Genomic DNA, 24,103 nt, shown 5'->3' on the forward strand with positions numbered 1-24,103 from the left:
TGGGTTACAACTTCTTTTTTTCTTAAAGTGGCTTGAAAAAGAAAGCAACATTCTGATTGGATGAGTGGATCTGGAAAACAAGTGACCTGATTGGCTGTTGTAGAAACAGCACAGGGAAAGACAAATGGGGGCGTTGTCCATAGCAACCAATCAGGTCACAGCTCTTCTTTTCCTAAGGCGATATGAAAAGTTAAGCAGTGTTCTGATTGGATGAGTGGATATCGAAAGTGGAGAAACTGTTGCTATGGGCAACAGTTTCTCTTTATAAGGGTGGGTTCACACCACGATTTTGCTGTACGGTTTCATAAAAAAAAAAAAAAAAAAAAAAAAAAAATGTGGTGTCCCGGTACCATATTGTATACGTTACCTGTATAGAGGTCCCCATAGTCAGAGTCCCTAGGACGTCGGGGTCCCTCTTTTGTAGCTTTCCCCTTGTCACCTCACACTTAGTCAATGACTATATAGCAGTTGTATTTAATATAAGTGTATATATATATTTAGTTATCTACCTGTCCGGAGCGTAGCAGGACCTGCGAGTCACGTGGTCAGGTAGAAACTCTCTGGTTTTGCTTTAGGACCTTTGGAGGTTCCCGTGACGTGTTCACCCACAATGCACTGTAACGGTGAGTGACAGTCATTACGGACCAATCCAAAACGGCCGGCCCTGCCCATATAAGGGACCCGCGCCATCTTGATCCCTCTCTTGGGTTGCTGATTCTGGAAGAGGTAGGACCTCCGCAGCTTACAAGACAATTTACTAGGCCAAAGCCTTGCGGCCTAGGCCTATAGCATAGCGGATAGACTAAGCAATTCCCCGCTATTCATTGCAAGATCACTGGACCTAATTACTCCCCTAAATCCAGCGGATCTCTGCTATACAATCCTTCAGAAGCTAAATTGGGCTTATCTGATCCCAACCGACTGTCAATCGCTGTTCAAGCTATATGTAAGAGACTCTGTTATCTGGACTGTTACTATTGCTGCATGTACAGAAATTCTTCAGTAAAAGTTCCTGCAAGTTTTCAGTTAACAGCGGTTGTGGACAATCCTTTATTTCTGCATCACCTATTGCTCTTGGGAAGGGTGGCAATAGGCCTATCAAGAAACACAGCATTTAACCCCCACCCTGGCGTCACGAGTGACAAGGGTTAACAGTGCCCTTAACTATCCTGAACAGCAACACCCTAACTACCCTACACCCCCACAAGACAGTATCCTCTCCTACACCACCACATATGCAACCACACAGAAAACTGTGCACATAGATTTCCCATTCAAAACTGTATGCATCATAATGTATATGGTTGTCTCCATTTTTCAAACCATACGTTTTTTTTTGTTTTTTTTTTCCCTCGGAAAGAAAACCAAGGCCTGCCACGGTTTTTGGTTCTGTTCAAAAACCGTATTAAACCGTATACGTTTTTTATTTATTTATTTAAATTTTAAATTTTTTTTAACATTGGAGTCAATGGGAACCGTACAAAACTGTGTGTGCGCGTACGGTTCCATCCAGTTTTCACCATAGTTTTTTTTTACTTTGCACAGTTTTTTATTTATTTATTTTTTTCTTGGAATTTCATTCAAACAAGTGAAACTTTATTCATAATGGAGTGAAAAGTTAAAAACGTATACAGGTTTTGAACCGTATACAGATAAAAATTTGTACACACGTTTTGATACAGTTTTGTCCGGTATTGAGGAATCCGTTTTTATTTTTTTTATCAAAAACCTCATACAGGAACTGCTTTGCAAAAATGTGGTGTGAACCCAGCCTATCCTGAGTTTTTTTATTTTATTTATTTATTTTTTTAATACATCCTTTTTAGCTGTAGGTTTGCAACAGCTGGAGGCACACTGCTTGAAAAAAAAAAGGCTGTCCTATCCTGTGAATAGGGGATAACTTTGTGAGCGGTGTCTATTAGGTGGGAAAAAAAATGTAGACATTCTTGTGTATGCCTTCACCTTACCTGTTGTGGCAGGCATGGGATAGGCTCCGCTTTGGATGTAAGCTAGAGATGAGCGAACTTACAGTAAACTCGATTCGTCACGAACTTCTCGGCTCGGCAGTTGATGACTTTTCCTGCATAAATGAGTTCAGCTTTCAGGTGCTCCGGTGGGATGGAAAAGGTGGATACAGTCCTCGGAGACTCTTTCCTAGGACTGTATCCACCTTTTCCAGCCCACCGGAGCACCGGAAAGCTGAACTAATTTATGCAGGATAAGTCATCAACTGCCGAGCCGAGAAGTTTGTGACGAATCGAATTTACTGTAAGTTCGCTCATCTCTAATGTAAACCCATCCTTTTTGTGATGCTGCCTACATTTTCCATTCATCTTTTGGCTGAGGGTGTAGCATTTGATCACTGCACCTGGTCATCTAATTACACTGCTGGGGCTGGCACCCCATGTGATCTCATTATACCAGTAGGTCTCCAGCTTTTGCAAAACTACAAATCCCAACATGCCCGGACAGCCGTTGGCTGTCCGGGCATGCTGGGAATTGTAGTTTTGCAACATCTGGAGCTGCACAGTTTGGAGACCACTGGTGTGAGGACTTTATGTTATGGAGTCCCCTGTTGTCATTTAATTGGCTGCATAACTGGGAACAGCTGTTTGTATGGATGAAATGATGTATGTGGGCTCTGTGGACCCTCGCGGATCAGACATAGGTCATCGATATCAGTTGGGGGGGGGGGGGGTGTTGAGGGGGTCTGACGCCTGGTAAATTTAATTACCTGGCTCTATATTCTTTAATTTTTTTATAATTTTTTTTTAATTTATTTTTTTTCTCTCCAGAATCTCATGAAAATTGCAGCTCTGAATCTGGCCCAAAACACGAATATTGATAATGGACAGTAAGTATTGATCAGAGAACAATACCATACAGTGACGACATACGATGTGCCGCAGGCTCTGCTGGGCAGCACTCCTAACCAGCTGGGCACATCTAGTCCATTGTTTGTTTGACAAAATTAGTTTTTGCTCCGCCCTTTTGACAGATTATTTTAACCCACATTTTAGCCAAATATATATATTTGTAGGATTGACTGAAAGTTCGGACTCTGAAATGGAAGAATCCACAAAAGAAAAATCTATGTGGGGGGGGAAAAAAAAAAAAAAAAAAGTGCCACCTCTTCTTCTTCTTCTTCTTTTTTATTTTTTTCTTGGCACACCTTGCTTGATAGATTTATACAGTTAGGTTTCTTTCACACTGTGGTTCATAAATCCGTTATAAAACATCCGTTATATTCAATTCTATACTGATATAACGGATGAATAGATTTCTAACTTCCGTTAATTAAACGGATAAATGTTTATCCGTTATTATCCGTTAATACCTTATTAATAACATCCGTTAGATTCACCTTTGTTTGACCTCTCCCTACCTGCACACCTTGCAACAGCTGAAGCTCCTCCTCCTACCTGAAGGGGAGGGTATAAAAGGATGGCACTATGGGGGGGGGGGGGTGCAGGAGGGTGCACTGCTCTGCCTCCTGGATGGGGGGGGGGGGGGTGCAGGAGGGTGCACTGCTCTGCCTCCTGGATGGGGGGGGGGGGGGTGTGCAGGAGGGTGCACTGCTCTGCCTCCAGGAGGAGGGGGGGGGGGGGTGCAGGAGGGTGCACTGCTCTGCCTCCTGGAGGATGGGGGGGGTGCAGGAGGGTGCACTACTCTGCCTCCTGGAGGGGGGGGGGGGTGTGCAGGAGGGTGCACTGCTCTGCCTCCAGGAGGAGGGGGGGGGGGTGCAGGAGGGTGCACTACTCTGCCTCCTGGAGGGGGGGGGGGGCGTGCAGGAGGGTGCACTGCTCTGCCTCAAGGAGGATGGGGGGGGGTGCAGGAGGGTGCACTACTCTGCCTCCTGGAGGGGGGGGGGGTGTGCAGGAGGGTGCACTGCTCTGCCTCCAGGAGGAGGGGGGGGGGGTGCAGGAGGGTGCACTACTCTGCCTCCTGGAGGGGGGGGGGGGTGTGCAGGAGGGTGCACTGCTCTGCCTCCTGGATGGGGGGGGCGTGCAGGAGGGTGCACTGCTCTGCCTCCTGGATGGGGGGAGGGTGGTTCAGGAGGGTGCACTGCTCTGCCTCCTGGATGGGGGGAGGGTGCACTGCTCTGCCTCCTGGATGGGGGGAGGGTGGTTCAGGAGGGTGCACTGCTCTGCCTCCTGGATGGGGGGAGGGTGGTTCAGGAGGGTGCACTGCTCTGCCTCCTGGATGGGGTGGGCGTGCAGGAGGGTGCACTGCTCTGCCTCCTGGATGGGGGGAGGGTGGTTCAGGAGGGTGCACTGCTCTGCCTCCTGGATGGGGGGAGGGTGGTTCAGGAGGGTGCACTGCTCTGCCTCCTGGATGGGGGGAGGGTGGTGCAGGAGGGTGCACTGCTCTGCCTCCTGGATGGGGGGAGGGTGGTGCAGGAGGGTGCACTGCTCTGCCTCCTGGATGGGGGGAGGGTGGTGCAGGAGGGTGCACTGCTCTGCCTCCTGGATGGGGGGAGGGTGGTGCAGGAGGGTGCACTGCTCTGGTTCTTGGGCTGTTAATAGAGCGCTGTTGAAGTGCTATCAGGCGGATGAATACAGATACCCAGAACAGACTCCTACTGCTGCCTCCTGCGGTCTGATCAGGAAGTAGAGGGGGTGTGACAGCGGGTGTAAGCACTACTCAACTTTCCCATGTGACTTCAGGAGTGTGAAGTCTCTACTGAGCATGCTCGGTAGCACTAACGGACGTTAAATTAACAGACAATAACGGGTGTAGTTTGTAACATAGGCTTCAATGTTAATAATTAACGGACGTTCAATGATCCGTTAATTATAAACGGAAAAAAAATACTGCATGTCCGTTCTATTCTTCCGTTATAACTAATGGACGTTAGTTTAACGGAGCAAAAAAAAAGGTACAAACGGAAGATTAAAAAATCCCATAGACTTTAATGGGATTTATTAACGGAAGTTTAAACGGAAGAACTTTATAGTGTGAAAGCAGCCTTACTTTAACCCCTTAACGACGCAGGAAGTATATTTACGTCCTGCGCCGGCTCCCGCGATATGAAGCGGGATCGCGCCGCGATCTCGCATCATATCGCGCGGTCCCGGCGCTCATCAACAGCCGGGACCTGCGGCTAATACCACACATCGCCGATCGCGGCGATGTGCGGTATTAACCCTTTAGAAAGTGACCCGGCTGTTCGGGACCGCCGCGGTGAAACCGAACAGCTTGCAGGACACCGGGAGGGCTCTTACCTGCCTCCTCGGTGTCCGATCGGCGAATGACTGCTCCGTGCCTGAGATACAGGCAGGAGCAGTCAAGCGCCGATAATGCTGATAATTGTTAATACACGCCTGTGATCTGTGTAAAAGATCAGTGTGTGCAGTGTTATAGGTCCCTATGGGACCTATAACACTGCAAAAAAAAAAGTTTAAAAAAAAGTGTTAATAAAGGTCATTTAACCCCTTCCCTAATAAAAGTTTGAATCACCCCCCTTTTCCCATAAAAAAAATAAAACAGTGTAAAAAAATAAACATATGTGGTATCGCCGCGTGCGTAAATGTCTGAACTATAAAAATATATCGTTAATTAAACCGCACGGTCAATGGCGTACGCGCAAAAAAAGATTCCAAAGTCCAAAAGAGCGCATTTTTGAGTCACTTTTTATACCATTAAAAAATGAATAAAAAGTGATCAATAAGTCCGATCAAAACAAAAATCATACCGATAAAAACTTCAGATTACGGCGCAAAAAATGAGCCCTCATACCACCCCATACGTGGAAAAATAAAAAAGTTATAGGGGTCAGAAGATGACATTTTTAAACGTATTAATTTTCCTGCATGTAGTTATGATTTTTTCCAGAAGTGCGACAAAATCAAACCTATAGAAGTAGGGTATCATTTTAACCGTATGGACCTACAGAATAATAAGGTGTATTTTTTTACCAAAATATGCACTGCGTAGAAACGGAAGCCCCCAAAAGTTACAAAATGGCGTTTTTTCTTCGATTTTGTCGCACAAAGATTTTTTTTTTTCCGTTTCGATGTGCATTTTTGGGTAAAATGACTGATGTCACTGCAAAGTAGAATTGGTGACACCAAAAATAAGCCATAATATGGATTTTTAGGTGGAAAATTGAAAGGGTTATGATTTTTAAAAGGTAAGGAGGAAAAAACGAAAGTGCAAAAAAAAAACGGAAAAACCCTGAGTCCTTAAGGGGTTAAGGAGTTGTCCCACTTTCTCGACAATTCCTTCTTAAAGGAGTGCACTGGGATAAAAAAAAAAAAAAACTTCTATATAAAAATCTTCATCCTCCCAGTACTTATCAGCTGCTGTATGCTCAAAGAGAAGTAGTGAAGTGCTTTTCAGTCTGGCCACAGTACTCTCTGCTGACACCTGCCTTAAAGGGATACTCCAGTGTAAAATGATTATTTTTTTTTATTTTTTTAAATCAACTGGTGCCAGAAAGTTAAACAGATTTGTAAATTATGTGATGTGTGTGTTATAAATATAGAATATATTTATAGATACCAGTCCTCAAAAGTACTGCAGGTACAGAGTGAAATAGAGGGATAATAGTGAAGAATAAACAGATAAAGAGAGAGAGAACAATAGTAAAATGAATGCAAAATTTATTTATATCAAATGATGTATGTCGACTATATAGCTACTGAAGAAAATGTCCGTGACATTGAAACGCGTCTAGCTTGCCACAGCTTAAACGCTATTGCACAAAGACTATTACTATTGCCATCATTTGATTAATTTGACATACTATAATTTTGAACTGCTGGATGCCCTTTAATTGGAGACCACTGCAGCCCGCGCGCACATAGTGCCGCGTTCACACACGTGGAACGCTCTCTGCAAATCCATCCTCACAGCCCCGGTTTACCTACGTGAGTCCCGGACATCTTATCCACAGGCCGGACGCCTGCCGTGCCAGCCCGGGACCCACGAACCACCGGAGAACCACTCACCCATCACACAGACAGGCTCACACAAGACGGAGCCGTCCCCAGCACAGGACGCAGTCGTGACAGCCGTGACAATCGTGCCAGCCGAAGCAGTGGGTGAGTGGTGCTGTGCACCGTAAATCATTACTAGCGATACACAAACAGTACCCTTCTAATCGGCACTATATCACCAACGGACTGTACCTATGAACTGCATCCACTCAATATAATTCTACGAACTGTATCATACGGATTCTATTCAAATGGACTAAGTGCAATAGCGACTGTGAATATTTCCACATATAGCATATCCATTCAAGCGCTATTTTATACATTTTATTATATTTCTTATTATATTTTTTATTCATTATTATTAATATATACTATCCATATATTTTTGTTATTAATTAGTATTGCCGTTCACCCCACGCAAGGGCCCTGCTAAAGGTGACGACATACCGTATATACTCGAGTATAAGCCGACCCGAGTATAAGCCGAGACCCCTAATTTCAACCCAAAATCCCAGGAAAAGTTATTGACTCGAGTATAAGCCTAGGGTGGGAAATACCTCATCCCCCCCTGTCATCATCCAGACCCGTCATTAACATCCTCATCATCATCCCCTTGTCATCATCCCACACATCCCCCCTTCATCATCCCCTTATCATCCCACACCTCCCCCTTCATCATCCCCTTGTCATCATCCCACACATCCCCCCCTTCATCATCCCCTTATCATCCCGCACATCCCCCCTTCATCATCCCCTTATCATCCCACACATCCCCCCTTCATCATCCCCTTATCATCCCGCACATCCCCCCTTCATCATCCCCTTATCATCCCACACATCCCCCCTTCATCATCCCCTTGTAATCATCCCCACCCCCCTTCATCATCCCCACACCCCCCCTTCATCATCCTCTTCTCATCATTCGCCCTCAGTGGTCTTCAACCTGCGGACCTCCAGAGGTTTCAAAACTACAACTCCCAGCAAGCCCGGGCAGCCATCGGCTGTCCGGGCTTGCTGGGAGTTGTAGTTTTGAAACCTCCGGAGGTCCGCAGGTTGAAGACCACTGCGGCCTTCAACATCATCCAGCCCCCCTCTCACCCCCTTTAGTTCTGAGTACTCACCTCCGCTCGGCGCTGGTCCGGTCCTGCAGGGCTGTCCGGAGAGGAGGTGGTCCGGTGAGGAGGTGGTCCGGGCTGCTATCTTCACCGGGGGCGCCTCTTCTCCGCGCTTCCGGCCCGGAATAGATGCGTTGCCTTGACAATGACGCAAATGACGCACCTCTGCGTCGTTGTCACGGCAACGTGACTATTCTGAGGCCGGGCCCGAAGCGCTTAGAAGAGGCCTCCCCGGTGAAGATAGCAGCCCGGAACCACTATCCCACCGGACCACCTCCTCACCGGACAGTCCTGCAGGACCGGACCAGCGCCGAGCGGAGGTGAGTACTCAGAACTAAAGGGGGTGAGAGGGGGCTGGATGATGTTGAAGGCCGCAGTGGTCTTCAACCTGCGGACCTCCGGAGGTTTCAAAACTACAACTCCCAGCAAGCCCGGACAGCCGATGGCTGCCCGGGCTTGCTGGGAGTTGTAGTTTTGAAACCTCTGGAGGTCCGCAGGTTGAAGACCACTGCGGGTGGGGGAGTTCACTCGAGTATAAGCCGAGGGGGGTGTTTTCAGCACGAAAAATCGTGCTGAAAAACTCGGCTTATACTCGAGTATATACGGTACATCATTTGATATAAATAAATTTTGCATTCATTTTACTATTGTTCTCTCTCTTTATCTGTTTATTCTTCGCTATTATCCCTCTATTTCACTCTGTACCTGCAGTACTTTTGAGGACTGGTATCTATAAATATATTCTATATTTATAACACACACATCACATAGTTATAGGCCTTTTGGGTGAAGGCAACACCGTTAACCTCAAGTACTATCTCCATCCTAGGTGAGCTACACACATTCCATATTCTATAGATTTGTAAATTACTTCTATTAAAAAATCTTAATCCTTCCAGTACTTATCAGCTGCTGTTATGCTCCACAAGAAGTCCTTTTCTTTTTGAATTTATTTCCTGTCTGACCACCGTGCTCTCTGCTGACTCCTCTGTCCATTTTAGGAACTGTCCAGAGCAGGATAGGTTTTCTATGGGGATTTGCTCCTACTCTGGGCAGTTCCTAAGGAGGTCAGCAGAGAGCACTGTGGTCAGGCAGAAAGTAAATCCAAAAAGAAAAGAATTTCCTCTGTAGTATTCAGCAGCTAATAAATACTGGAAGGATTAAGATTTTTTTAATAGAAGTAATTTACAAATCTGTTTAACTTTCTGGCACCAGGTGATATAAATAAATAAAAAATTTCCCCTTTAAGGGACTAAAAGTTGCTGTTTTTTTTTTTTTTTTTTATTTATCATTGAGGGCCTAGTGTTGTGCTATGGATCGTGTTTCTTGCGAAAAAAAAGATTTTTGTGCAAGCGATAGTCAGTGCATCTTGTGCAACACGAAAAATAACATGGCCAGCGCCGAGAACGTAAAAATAGTGCAATAATGTCTGTAGTGCCTTTACTGTGTGTAGTTTCCATTCAGCCAATTAAAGGGGTATTCCAGGCCAAAACTTTTTTTTATATATATCAACTGGCTCCGGAAAGTTAAACAGATTTGTAAATTACTTCTATTAAAAAATCTTAATCCTTCCAATAGTTATTAGCTTCTGACGTTTTCTGTCTAACTGCTCAATGATGATGTCACATCCCAGGAGCTGTGCATGATGGGAGAATATCCCCATAGGAACTGCACAGCTCCCGGGACGTGAGTCATCAGAAAGCAGTTAGACAGAAAACAACAACTCAACTTCAGAAGCTAATAACTATTGGAAGGATTAAGATTTTTTAATAGAAGTAATTTACAAATCTGTTTAACTTTCCGGAGCCAGTTGATATATATAAAAAAAAGTTTTTGCCTGGAATACCCCTTTAAGTTTTCGTGCATAGGCTATAATCTCTACCATAAGATGGCGCTGCAGGCTAGAGAAGTCTGTGAACAGCGGTAGTAACCCGATCTGTATTCCTCGTGAGCAGACACTTTGTAAACACCATCAGCTTCTAAAGCAGCATTTCCCAACCAGGGTGCCTCTAGCTGTTGCAAAACTACAACTCCCAGCATGCCCGGACAGCCAAAGGCTGTCCGGGCATGCTGGGAGTTGTAGTTTTGCAACAGCTAGAGGCACCCTGGTTGGGAAACGCTGTTTTAAAATAGACAAGTACATCAGAGTCTGGCTAATGGAAGGTTTTACTCAGGCCGGCCGTCACGTGCCGCCATCTGCAGGTGAACGAACTTGTGATCGGCAACGAAAGGAAAATTCCGTTTTGCACGAAAACGAGAAGCTTAAGTATGACCAGAGGAAATGTGGGTCACACCAGGCCCCAGTACAATAGAACTTCTCCTGAACATATTTCACTGTTTTGTGGTAAAAATAAACATTTCTAGATTCTTGGATGCCAAATTAACCCTTTCCAAACTGACACGTTTTTGGCAACATTGTTGTTCTTATTATTTAATGTTGTTGTTGTAATTATTATAAAAAAAATGTTTTATTATTTTTCTTTTTATTTTTTTTATAATCAAATATATTTTATTATTTTTGTTTCTTATTATTAATAAAAAATTAAAACAATAATATATTTTATTATTTAAATTTTTTATTAATAAAAATAATAAAATATATTTATTTTTATAAATAAAAATAAAATATATTTAATTAATAATAAAAAGAAAATATAGTTTATTATGATATAAATTACCGTATAAAATATATATATATATATATATATATATATATATATATATATATATATATATTATAAGGTAATTTATATAATAATAAACTATTTTATTATTTTTCTTTTTATTATTAATTAAATATATTTTTATTTATAAAAATAATAAAATATATTTTTTTTATTAATAATAATAAAAATAATATATTGTTTTAATTTTTTATTTAAAAAAAAATAATATATTTGTTTATAAAAAAAATATATAGATATAGAGATAAAAAAAAAAAAAAAAAATGTATATGTATATGTGTGTGTGTGTGTGTGTGTGTGTATAATAAACTGTTCAGTCGTGAAGGCTCTGACCTCTGGGACCCCCTAACTGTCCACCCTCCACGCACACCCCGTACATTGTCTATAGCAATGTATCGGCTAGCTTCAGCGGCTGTCATAGAGAATGAATTGAGCGAGTGTCCATTTTGACAGAAGACTAAAGTGTGGGGGGGGTGGGGGGTCCTAAAAGTTGGACCCCTGAGATTACACAGTTCTGGTATCATGTGAATAGAGTAATAATAATAATATAATTTTATTATTAATATAAAAAACTAAAACCGAAATGTATTTTTTTTTCTATGTTCGTGAAAGTGTATATATAACTATGCACTAATATATAGGAACCCTAAAAAAATAAAAATAAAAAAAAATTCTGCTGCGTAAAAAGAGCCCTCATAGAGCTATGTAAGTGTTTTCTAAACTGCTGCTTTCCAGCTTTGGCAAAACTACAATTCCCAGCATGCCCGGACAGCCAACGGCTGTCCGGGCATGCTGGGATTTGTAGTTTTGCAACAGCTGGAGGCACACTTGTTGGGAAATGCTGACCTATATCTACACCTCTGGACCGTGCTGGTACCATTTTATTTTATTTTATTTTTTTATGATCCAGACTGCTGGGGCAAGGGATCTTTTGTAGTAGTAGTAGTAGTTTAGCAACAGCTGGAGGGCCGCAATTTGGAGACCACTGAGCTAAGTTAAAAGAATAAAAATAAAAAAAAAGTTGTGAACGTAGAGGCCCCTTTAGACCGGGCAACAAAGGAGTTAGAGTAATTTTTCTAGTTTTTGCTGTTATTAAGTAGAAATTCCAGTTAATTTCTCGGCGGTTCATTATCTACCACATCTCTTGAGGGTCCGTCAGCCCCTGACTTATATGCATTTCCTCTATAAGTAGGAGGGGGGCACTGATGACTCCTCTTCACAGGAGGTGCGACCTTTGTACCCCAGTTTATTGTGCAATTCGGTTTAGTTTTATTTAAAAAATAAAATAAAATTCTGATGCAGTTAGCGGTTTCTGGCGTCTGGTCAAAGTGATGACGCATTTGTATCTCTGGAGCAGGAATACTGTGACCCTTCAACTCTGCTAAATACATATGAACTCCTCTTAATATGTATTTGTCCCAACATTAACCCCTTAAAGTGTACCTGTCACTTTAAAAATAACTTGACATGGCCTATAGACAGTTTTAGTCGGTCGGGGTCTGAGTGTTCAGACACCGACCAATTATCAGAACCAGCGAACAGAAAAATGCAGCTGAGCGAGACAATCCCATAAACGTACACAGGTTCACACGTAACCTTGGCTGCTGCGGCTTTCGATACTTGTGACTTAAATGGGTCTGCAGATGATTTTTTTTTGCTGACCTATTGACCTCAGTGGTTTCTTGTGTGTAAACCTACCCCCTAGGGCACGTCCGCCGGAATATTCTGCACGGACATTCCACTGCAGCAGAGTCCCATTGATTTAAATAGGATTATTCTGCTGCACTGTTCACACAGTGGAAACATCTGTCGTGCGGAAATCCCAATTCCAGCAGGTCCAATTAAAAAAAAAAAAATAGACTTGTCTGTTCTGTTTGTGGATTTTGCTGAAATATACATTGCTGGAAAATTCAAATGTGCAGAATATCTGCAGGTGTTTCCATGAGGACATTCTGCACGTTTTTTTTTTTTTTCGCCACGAGAACATGGCCTTAGCGTCTCTCGCTTTGCGCGCTCTCCTCCCAACTAGTTCTAGTTATCGGTCACGGTCTGAACACTCAGACCTCGAAAGATCAAAACTTTTGAGATGTCCCTACAACAAAAGTGACACTGCCCATTTAGGGACACGGACAATTATTTAAAATTTTTGCATTTATCACTTTTTCTTCCCCCTCCTCCTCCCCTCTTATTCCATCTACAGAGCCATATGAGGGCTGTTTTTGTTTTTTAACAAGGCTTATTTTCATTTTTGTTTTATGCCTATTATTTTTTTTTTTTTTTTTTTCACGTCATTGGTGGTGCAGTAACTGGATCTCATTGGCGCAGTGACTGGATCAGCTCCCTGCCAAGAAAAAAAATAAATAAATAAATAAAATTAAAAAAAAATAAAAATAAGAAAAAAAAAATATATATATATAATTATATAAAAAAAATTTTAAGATTTAAAGTTATCTAAAGCCATCTTAAAAAAAAAAATAAGTCTCTTTAAAGAAAAAAAAGGGGGGGAAAAATTATTTATATATTATATATTATAATATATATTATATTATATTATATATTATATATTTTATAATATATATTATATTTAATATTATAATATATATTATATTTTATATTTAATATTATATTATATATTATATTATATTTAATATTATATTATATATTATTATTATATGATATTTAATATTATATTATATGATATTTAATATTATATTATATATTATATTTAATATTAAATAAAACCAAAAAGCAGTGAGTACTTGGTGACCTGTGTGTATGTGGTGAGGCTGGTGTAAATGTGGCGGTCGGTCGTGCAATGTTGACATCAGAAGATAAGTTACTACATGTGCAAAACACACACAAAGTTGCAACAACACTCTGCAAAGGCTTAGGCAGTGTTAGTTTGCTTTTTTTCAACCAGGGTCCCTTCAGCTGCTGCAAAACTACAACTCCCAATGTGCCCGGACAGCCATGCTGCAAGTTGTAGTTTTGCAACAGCTGCAGGCACCTTAGTTATTGGCAGACGCTGCGCTAAGATATGTAAACTCTGTGCCATATTTTTCGTCCTATAGGACGCACCGGCGTATAAGACGCACCCAATTTATAGGTGCAAAATCTAAAAAAATAAAGATTTTGAACCCAATAGTGGTCTTCAACCTGCAGACCTCCAGATGTTGCAAAACTACAACTCCCAGCATGCCCGGACAGCCGTTGGCTGTCCGGGCATGCTGGGAGTTGTAGTTTTGCAACATCTGGAGGTCTGCAGATTGAAGACCACTGCATAGGAGGTAATACTCACGTGTCCCGCCGCTCCGGACCAGTCACCGCTGCCCTGGATGTCGCTCCATCGCTGTCGCCGTGTCCCCGTCGCTCCGGAACGTCTCTGCTGCCGGCCGGGTATCCTCGCTTTCCGTCGCCGTCATCACGTCGTTACGCACGCCGACGCACGTACGCGACGACGTGATGACGAGGAAGGAGAGCGCCGGCATACAGGGGATCCCTGAACGGAGAAGACACCGAGGAGGCAGGTAAGGTCCCTCCCGGTGTCCTGTAAGCACTAACCCGACTCTTCAGTCGGGCTGTTCAGGACCGCTGCGGTGAAATCGCGGCGGTCCCGAACAGCCCGACTGAACAGCCGGGTTAGTGTCACTTTCCCTTCAGACACGGCGGTCAGCTTTGATCGCCGCGTCTGAAGGGTTAATACAGGGCATCACCGCGATCGGTGATGTCCTGTATTAGCCGCGGGTCCCGGCCGTTGATGGCCGCACGGACCGCCGCGATAGGGGTGTATTCGCCGTATAAGACGCACCGACTTTTTCCCCCCCAGTTTTGGGGAAGAAAAAGTGCGTCTTATACGGCGAAAAATACGGGTATATGGAGTATTTTGAATGGCATTACTTCTATATTCACTATACATGTAAGGCTACTTTCACACTTCCGTTGTGCCCCGTCAAGGACGGCCGTCAAACTTTAATTTTTATTTTTTAGAATTTTGCATCAAAATGTGCGACAATAACAGGTCACATGTATGTTGTTTTTTATTTTCTACTTTTTGAGCCAAAGTCAGAAGTGTATAAAAGTCAAATGAGTAAAAGGGGAAATATTAATGAGCAACTTACGCTTGAATCCACTCCTGATTTTTAGCACAAAAAACATGAAAAACTGATTTGTTTGAAGTGTTGGTATACCAGTATGCAGACATATACCACGAGGAGTCCCATCACTTTAATTAACCAAACATAATCCACTGGATTATGGGGGAGATTAATCAAAACCTGTGCAGACGAAGAGTGGGGCAGTTGCTCATAGCAACCAATTACATTGCTTCTTTACTTTTTAAAGAGGCCTGTGAAAAATAAAAGCAATGTAATTTTGTTGCTATGAGCAACTGCACCACTCTTCGTCTGCACAGGTTTTGATAAATCTTCCCCTATGTTTCGTCCATTTCCCGACTATATACACTGCTCAAAAAAATAAAGGGAACATTTAAACAACACAATGTAACTCCAAGTCAATGACACTTCTGTGAAATCACACTGTCCACTCAGGAAGGACACTGATTGACAATCAATTTCACATGCTGTTGTGCAAATGGAACAGACAACAGGTGGAAATTATAGGCAATTAGCAAGACACCTCCCCAATAAAGGAGTGGTTCTGCAGGTGGTGACTACAGACCACTTCTCATTTCCTATGCTTCCTGGCTGACGTTTTGGTCACTTTTGAATGCTGGCGGTGCTTTCCCTCTAGTGGTAGCATGAGATGGAGTCTACAACCCACACAAGTGGCTCAGGTAGTGCAGCTCATCCAGGATGGCACATCAATGCCAGCTGTGGCAAGAAGGTTTGCTGTGTCTGTCAGCGTAGTGTCTAGATCATGGAGGCGCTACCAGGAGACAGGCCAGTACATCAGGAGATGTGGAGGAGGCCAACAACCCAGCAGCAGGACCGCTACCTCTGCCTTTGTGCAAGGAGGAGCACTGCCAGAGCCCTGCAAAATGACCTCCAGCAGGCCACAAATGTGCATGGGTCCACTCAAACGGTCAGAAACAGACTCCATGAGGGTGGTATGAGGGCCCGACATCCACAGGTGGGGGTTGTGATTACAGCCCAACACCGTGCAGGACGTTTGGCATTTGCCTGAGAACACCAAGATTGGCAAATTCACCACTGGCGCCCTGAAAGCAGGTTCACACTGAGCAGATGTGATAGAGTCTGGAGACGCTGTGGAGAATGTTCTGCTGCCTGCAATACCCTCCAGCATGACCGATTTGGTGTGGTGGCATTTCTTTGGGGGGCCGCACAGCCCTCCATGTGTTTGCCAGAGGTAGCCTGATTGCCATTAGGTACCGAGATGAGATCCTCAGACACCTTGTGAGACCATATGCTGGTGCAGTTGGCCCTGGGTTCCTCCTAATGCAAGACAATGCTAGACCTCATGTGGCTGGAGTGTGTCAGTAGTTCCTGCAAGAGGAAGGCATTGATGCTATGGACTGGCCCGTTCCCCAAAACCTGAATCCGATTGAGCACATCTGGGACATCATGTCTCCCTCCATCCACCACAGACTGTCCAGGAGTTGGTGAATGCTTTAGTCCAGGTCTGGGAGGACATCCCTCAGGAGATCATCCTCCACCTCATCAGGAGCATGCCCAGGCGTTGTAGGGAGGTCATACGGGTACGTGGAGGCCACACACACACTACTGAGCCTCATTGTGACTTGTTTGAAGGACATTACATAAAGTTGGATCAGCCTGTATTGTGGTTTTCCACTGTGATTTTGAGTGTGACTCCATATCCAGACCTCCATGGGTTGATAAATTTGATTTCCATTGATAATTTCTGTAAGATTTTGTTGTCAGTGCATTCAACTATGTAAAGACGGAAGTATTTCATACGATTAGTTCATTCATTCAGATCTAGGATGTGTTACATTACTGTTCCCTTTATTTTTTTTGAGCAGTGCACTTTTATTTAGTGAGACTTCAAAAGCGGAGTCTGCTGCACTTCCAATTCTTCGGGTGGACATTCCGCAGGTGCCGGTGCTAGGACCGCTTGGAAATCCTTGTCTTCATAGATGGTAATGCATTTCCGAGCGGATTCCGCAGTAAGAATAGATGTTTTTTTTTTTTTTTTGTTTTTTTTTTAAGGAGAGTTTAGCATCAGGATTTCGAGGGCAGATGTTTTCTGCCATGGAAATTTCGCTGTCTGCATGGTTCAGCAGAATACCATTGAAAACAATGACAGTCTGCTGCTACAGAATTTCCGAGCAGCATTTTTCCGCCAAAATCCACTCCAAAATTCCCCCATGTAAATTGGGCCTAAGTCTTAGAGAGATAAGTCATGCTGCTGCGCACCTCGCCCTTTTCTGGTATTGCACCAAAAAAAAAAAAAAATACAAATTTTAGTTTTTTTTTCTTAATTCCTTCCCCCAGGGAAACACAGGAGTTACTAGAATCTTACAATAAATTTATGTGCATCATCTAAAATTGGAAAGTCACCAGTAGATCATTGAGACTTTCTATTCGGCTTCTTAGCTTGGTTTCTGATAAAGCTGGATGACAACCGGTAGCGCCCCCCCCCCCCCCCCCAATTAGATATCTAGGGCTGACGGGACTAGTTATGCAGCATAGCTTCCCCTGCCCCCATATTGATGCATAACCAGTCAGTCCGGGTGACAACGCCATGAGGTAGCACGCCTTACGGGTTGTCACCCAGCTTTCCCAGAAAGGGCTAAAAACAGTAGATATTTGCCAGATCAGTAAGATCTGATATTATGAGTGAAATACCGTAGAATTTTAGAGTTCACAGCCGCGATGACTAGTCGGTGAATCAGCCACAGTTTCAGTATTCGTCAGTACGCAGATATCGTGTCTGACACTTGATATGTTTTACCATCTCTTGACTCATTCCGCGACTTTACTACACAGCCTGAGAAAGGACTTTGTCCCCCACTTGTGTTATCAAGCAGACGTGGGGGCCCGGCGGTAGGTCGGCTGGGCTGCAGAGCTGACACTCGCGACACTCTCTACTTCTTGCACGCGCAGAGTTTCCTCCTAGTCATCAGTATGCAGATATTTGGAAATTATACAGAATCGGCTTAAGGTGACATGAAAAGGTTATTACAGATCACGTCTGGAGACGCGGTGTTCATATCAGCGGTGGAGGTCTGACTAAAGCTATGAGAATTATTTGAATTGTGGGGAAAGGGTGCACAAATACTGATGAAAGGGGGGGGGGGGTCAGTTTTTGTGCTGTATTATAAAGGCCATTGTTGACACATGTGCCGGACCTAAATAAACCCTGGCCGGGTCAAGGATCGGGCTGGATCAACACAACCTGGTAGATCATGCGCAGTATTTTAAGATTAAGGCGGCATTCACACCACGTTTTTGTAATACAGTTCCCGTATATGTTTTTAATGTGAAAACCGTACGGAACTGTATTGAAAACCGTACGCATTGACTCTTCATTGAAGACCATATGCCAAAAGAGGCATCAGGTTGTGTCCGTTTTGCATCCTGTACAGTTTTGTCAGTTTATGTATTTTTTTTTTTTTTTTTTTCCCGTACCCAAAACTGTAGTCGTCAACGGTTTTTGGTCCGGGTGAAAAACTGTATATTAAACTGTATACGTTTTTAATTTTAATTTTTTTTGTTTTTTTTTTAACATGGGAGTCAATGGGAACCGTACAGAATCGTATGTACGTGCGGTTCTATCCGGTTTTCACCATAGGTTTTTTTTACTTTGCACAGTTTTTTTACTTGGAATTTCAATCAAACAAGTGAAACTTTATTCAAAATGGAGTGGAATGTTAAAAACGTATAAGTTTTTTTTAATTTTTTTTATTTATTTTTTATTTTTTATTAAAAAAACGAATGCAACCGGACCTCATTTTTCAAACCTTATATGGTTCTTAACTGTATACGGGTTGAAATTTGTACACACGTTTTGATTCAGTTTAGTCCGGTTTTGAGGAATCCGTTTTTCCTCCAAAAACCTGATACGGTAACTGTATTGCAAAAACGTGGTGTGAATGCAGCCTTAAACTCGTCACCTATCAACATTGGGTCATAAGTATCTGATCGGTGCGGGTCCAACTGTTCGGACCCCCACCAATCACCAGAATGGGGGGGGGGGGATCTCTTGTCCCCTGAGTGAATGGAGCCTCACCATTTGTAGGATACATATCTCCTAACGTGGATAGGTGATAAAGGGGTTATCCTATATTTAAAACTTATCACCTGGAGACGCAAACACTGGTTGGGGAACACTGCATTATGAAATGGTTGTAAAAGCAATTCCCCAATATAGTCTATAAGGCTTCTGCATAGCCAGTGCTTCACTTCACAAAGTCTGCTTGCCACAGCTTTTATTTTAATAAAATTTTTATTCTTTTTGCCCATTTGAGCCATACCTGCTTAAGGGTCGTTAAGGGGTTAATGTGTCAAAAGGATACCAGTCCTGGGTCAGCTGACTTCCTGTAAACTACAGGATGACATCATCACCTATTAGATTGTGCCTGTTAGCTCAGAGTCCCCTCCCAGCTCCATCTGTATACTGCTGCTGCTATCTCTATGGGAGTGGTCTATAACCTGCAGACCTCCAGATGTTGCAAAACTACAACTCCCAGCATGCCCGGACAGCCGTTGGCTGTCCGGGCATGCTGGGAGTTGTAGTTTTGCAACATCTGGAGATCCGCAGGTTGAAGACCACTGCACTTTGGGATCTGGCTATATAGTAGTTATACACCTCCCCTCCAGCCCTATCTGTATACTGCTGCTATATTAATAATAATAATAATAATAATAATAATAATAATAATAATAATAATAATAATAATAATATTGTTATTATTAATAATAATAAAAAAAAAAAATTATTAATAAAAAATAATAGTAATTACAAATTATTATTTTGTATTAATATTTTTTTATTAATAATAATAATTATTATTTTTATTAATAAAAAATAGTAGTATTCTTAAATTTTTTTCTTAATAAAAACATTTTTTATTAATAAAAACATATATTAATAAAAAATATTATTATAATTTTTTTTATTAATAAACAATATTATTATTATTTATTAATAAAAAAAATATTAATATATTTTTATGTAATTTTCTCTAAATGGCAGTAAAAAAAGGTGCTATTTTACTTCAACTGTTCTAATCACAGTATAAATGTTTTTGCTGTGGCCAAAATGCAGTAAAACTATATGGTAAAAATTAAACATGTGAACGCAGCCTAAAGACTTCAGTTCTTCATAAAACACCTCAATTGTGATAATCGGTCAAATCCCCTTTGTCTCATGTCAAAAATTCTCTAAAAAAAATGCATTTTACTGTAAACGTGTTTAAAACTGCACATAAAGTGACACAACCTTAACCTCAACCCACTCATATTTAAAGGGGTACTCCGGTGAAAAACTTCTTTCCGTTTCAAACGGAAAAAAATTTCCACTGTAGTATTAAGCAGCTAATAAGTACTGGAAGGATTAAGATTTTTTAATAGAAGTAATTTACAAATCTGTTTTAACTTTCTGGCACCAGTTGATTTAAAAAATATATATATATATATATTTTTCACCGGAGTACCCCTTTAAGTGATGAAATTGTATTTAGTATAGAGCCAAATTCATACCTGCCACATCAGCTAATAACAGGTAAGCACAAGGAATACACAAGAACCTCTACATTATTCTCTAATATTAGCCTATTCCGTACTATATAAGCAAAAAAAGAAAATTCCCGGAGCGCTTCTTTAAGGCTTCTTTCACACTGCCGTTTTTGCCTGGTAATGACTTCCATTAGGAAGATAGTGGGAGAAATATTGTGCATGCGCCGTCTTTTTCTCCCGCTATCTTCGGCCGCCAAAACGGGGGTTATAACAGACGTTAGAGGAATCCCATTTAAGTGAATTGGGTCCTCTTTGCCCGTTATGACTCCCGTTAGGCTCCGTTACAATAACTGGGTACTATGATGCTCAGTTCCGAACGCTAGAGCTGGTCCCGGGAGCTCATGACATCATAGCCCCGCCCCTTCACGATGCCGTCACGCCCCCTCCCATAGACTTGCATTGAGGGGTTGGGGGCATGACATCATGAGGGGGCGGGGCTATGACGTCACACGCTCCAGCATTCAAAACAGTTTGTTCCAAATGCTGAGCAGCGGAGTACCCCTTTAAGGGCGATCAAAAAAAATGTATAAATAAATAAAACATTTTTTTTTTTTTTTTAAACCTGTGTGGCTGTGTTCACATCATGTTTTCTCCCATACGGGAGAAACGTTCAGTCCGGTCGGCTCATTTTTGCGCCGTATGCGCTTTTACAACCGGACCTAAAACCGTGGTCGACCACAGTTTTAGGTCCGGGGAAAAAGCACATACGGCGCAAAAATGAGGCGACCGAACCGAACGTTTCACTCCGGCCGGATCATTGAAATGAATTACATACGGTACGCGCATAGAAAAGCATACAGGAGCGCGAGGTACAGCTCCTCCCTGCTGTATGCGCCCCCGTATGGGAGAAAACGTGATGTGAACCCAGCCTCACAGGGAGTTTTTCTAAGGATCAGAGCTTGTTTGCCTTATACAGTCATCCCTCAACTTACAATGGCCTCAACATACAATAGTTTCAACATACAATGGTCTTTTCTGGACCATTGTAAGTTGAAACCAGACTCAACATACAATGTACGGACAGTCCAGATCTGTGAAACAGGTCAGTGGCTGGAAGATCAATCAGAATGGGCATTCACTGGTAAAACCCCTGTATTACTGAAGCGTATGCACTGACTGGTGTCTGGTAGCGCCCCCTACAGTACAGGGAGGTATTACATGTTCTGTACTCTTTACCTGTATTACTGAAGTGTATGCACTGACTGGTGTCTGGTAGCGCCCCCTACAGTACAGGGAGGTATTACATGTTCTGTACTCTTTACCTGTATTACTGAAGTGTATGCACTGACTGGTGTCTGGTAGCGCTCCCTACAGTACAGGGAGGTATTACATGTTCTGTACACATTATCTGTACCAGGGTTAGCTGCTCCTTTGGACACCAGGTGAGGACGGCTCCATGTTACTTTTTTAGGACATTGTGTGTACTGTACAGGACCCTGAAGAAGCTCCTGTCCTTTACATAGACCATTGTTTCCCAAGCAGGGTGCCCCCAGCTGTTGCAAAACTACAACTCCCAGCATGCCCGGACAGCCAAAGGCTGTCCAGGCATGCTGGGACTTGTAGTTTTGCAACAGCTGGAGGCTCCCTGCTTGGGGAACCACTGACATAGACTTACATAGACATAGAGGGGGAGATTTATCAAAACCTGTGCAAAGAAAAGTTGCCCAGTTGCCCATAGCAACCAATCAGATCGCTGCTTTCATTTTACAAGAGGCCTGTGAAAAATGAAAGAGGCGATCTGATTGGTTGCTATGGGTAACTAGGTGATTTTTTCCCCTCTGCACAGGTCTTGATAAATCTCCCCCAGAGTGATTTACAGCTCCCAGCAGATCTTTCTTACTTTTATATATAAGGATTTGCTTTATCTATATTAGTTATCTACTTATTTTTCTTTAATTCTCCTTTTTTTCCTATTTTTGGATGACATTTTGGTGTCTTCAGAACCAATTACCAGGTTTCCATAGGGTCCTGGTCTCAACATACAATGGTTTCAACATACAATGGTCGTCCCGGAACCAATTAATATTGTAACTTGAGGGACCACCGTACATGTTCTGTAGTGGTCCATACGTTGCCTGCACAGTTCACACTTCTGACCTCTTGTCCCTTTTTTATAGGAAGATTGGCGATGGCAGCGTTCAGCGGTTTGATAAGAGTCTGGAGGAATTCTATGCCCTGTGCGACCAACTGGAGCTGTGCTTGGTATGTAACCTGCTTGTGGTACATGTATGTTGTTTTTTACGTCCTCTTGCCAAAGCAGGCCCCTTTTTTTAGATCGCAACTTTTTACACACAAATCCCCATCTTCCAGGCGCATTCGTGTCCACCAAAAAGGTTTACCGTATTTTTCGCCGTTTAAGACGCACTTTTTCTTCCCCAAAACTGGGGGGGGAAAAGTCGGTGCGTCTTATACGGCGAATACACCCCTATCGCGGCGGTCCCTGCGGCCATCAACGGCCGGGACCCGCGGCTAATACAGGACATCACCGATCGCGGTGATGCCCTGTATTAACCCTTCAGACGCGGCGATCAAAGCTGACCGCCGCGTCTGAAGGGAAAGTGACACTAACCCGGCTGTTCGGGACCGCCGCGATTTCACCGCGGCGGTCCCGAACAGCCTGACTGAATAGCCGGGTTAGTGCTTACAGGACACCGGGAGGGACCTTACCTGCCTCCTCGGTGTCTTCTCCGTTCAGGGATCCCCTGTATGGCCGGCGCTCTCCTTCCTCGTCATCACGTCGTCGCGTACGTGCGTAACGACGTGATGGCGGCGACGGAGAGCGAGGATACCCGGCCGGCAGCAGAGACATTCCAGAGCGACGGGGACATGGCGACAGCGATGGAGCGACATCCAGGGCAGCGGTGACGGGTCCGGAGCGGCGGGGACATGTGAGTATTACCTCCTATGCAGTGGTCTTCAATCTGTGGACCTCCAGATGTTGCAAAACTACAACTCCCAGCATGCCCGGACAGCCAACGGCTGTCCGGGCATGCTGGGAGTTGTAGTTTTGCAACATCTGGAGGTCCGCAGGTTGAAGACCACTATTGGGTTCAAAATCTTTATTTTTTTTAGATTTTGCCCCTAAAAATTGGGTGCGACTTATACGCCAGTGCGTCCTATAGGACGAAAAATCCGGTAGTTGCTCCCGTAGTCTTGATAACCTCTGGACAAGCTTCCGGACTAAATTTCATGAGTCACTGAACAGGACCCACCGGGCTGTCTTCCGCCTGCTCAGTGAACGAGAAGGGTCTAGTGTATGATTGAAGCAACACCAGGAATAAACTCGAAACAACTGCTACTTTTTTTATTTTTATTTTTTTTATTTTAAAGGAGTTTTCCAGTCACTTCGATTGGATGCAGATACCATGTTTGTCATGCATCTGATGCATCCTAGGCGTGACACTCGGTTTGACGCGGACTGTTCCTTTAAACCTACGCATGTACTGGTAATACTGAGTCAACTTCATTCCAGATAATTTCCCCTAATGGATTCAGCTAAAAGGAGCTGAAACCTCTCAGTATTACTAGTACAGGGTGATTCAAAAAGGATGGCGCGAAAACTATGGCTTCAGTAGTCGTAACCCAGACAACGGAACCCAACATTTATTAAGATGAGAAGACGCTCAATCTATCCAAGTTTAATCTGTACCCTGCCAATGTTCAAAGTGATTTCCACTGGTGACAGG

The 24,103-nt window shown here is 43.1% G+C and overlaps 1 protein-coding gene across 1 annotated transcript in view; it reads left to right on the forward strand.

Moving 5' to 3' along the window:
• Positions 1-24,103, forward strand: part of MED29 (mediator complex subunit 29) — a 30,000-nt gene that overhangs the window by 398 nt on the left and 5,499 nt on the right. The window contains exons 2-3 of the mRNA XM_056541314.1: positions 2,796-2,854; positions 22,535-22,619. Of these exons, the coding sequence (XP_056397289.1) occupies positions 2,796-2,854; positions 22,535-22,619 (144 nt within the window). The remainder of the gene's footprint in view (positions 1-2,795; positions 2,855-22,534; positions 22,620-24,103) is intronic.

The sequence above is a fragment of the Hyla sarda genome, chromosome 9, assembly GCF_029499605.1.
Source record: "Hyla sarda isolate aHylSar1 chromosome 9, aHylSar1.hap1, whole genome shotgun sequence".
In the NCBI taxonomy this organism is placed as follows: Eukaryota; Metazoa; Chordata; class Amphibia; order Anura; family Hylidae; genus Hyla; species Hyla sarda.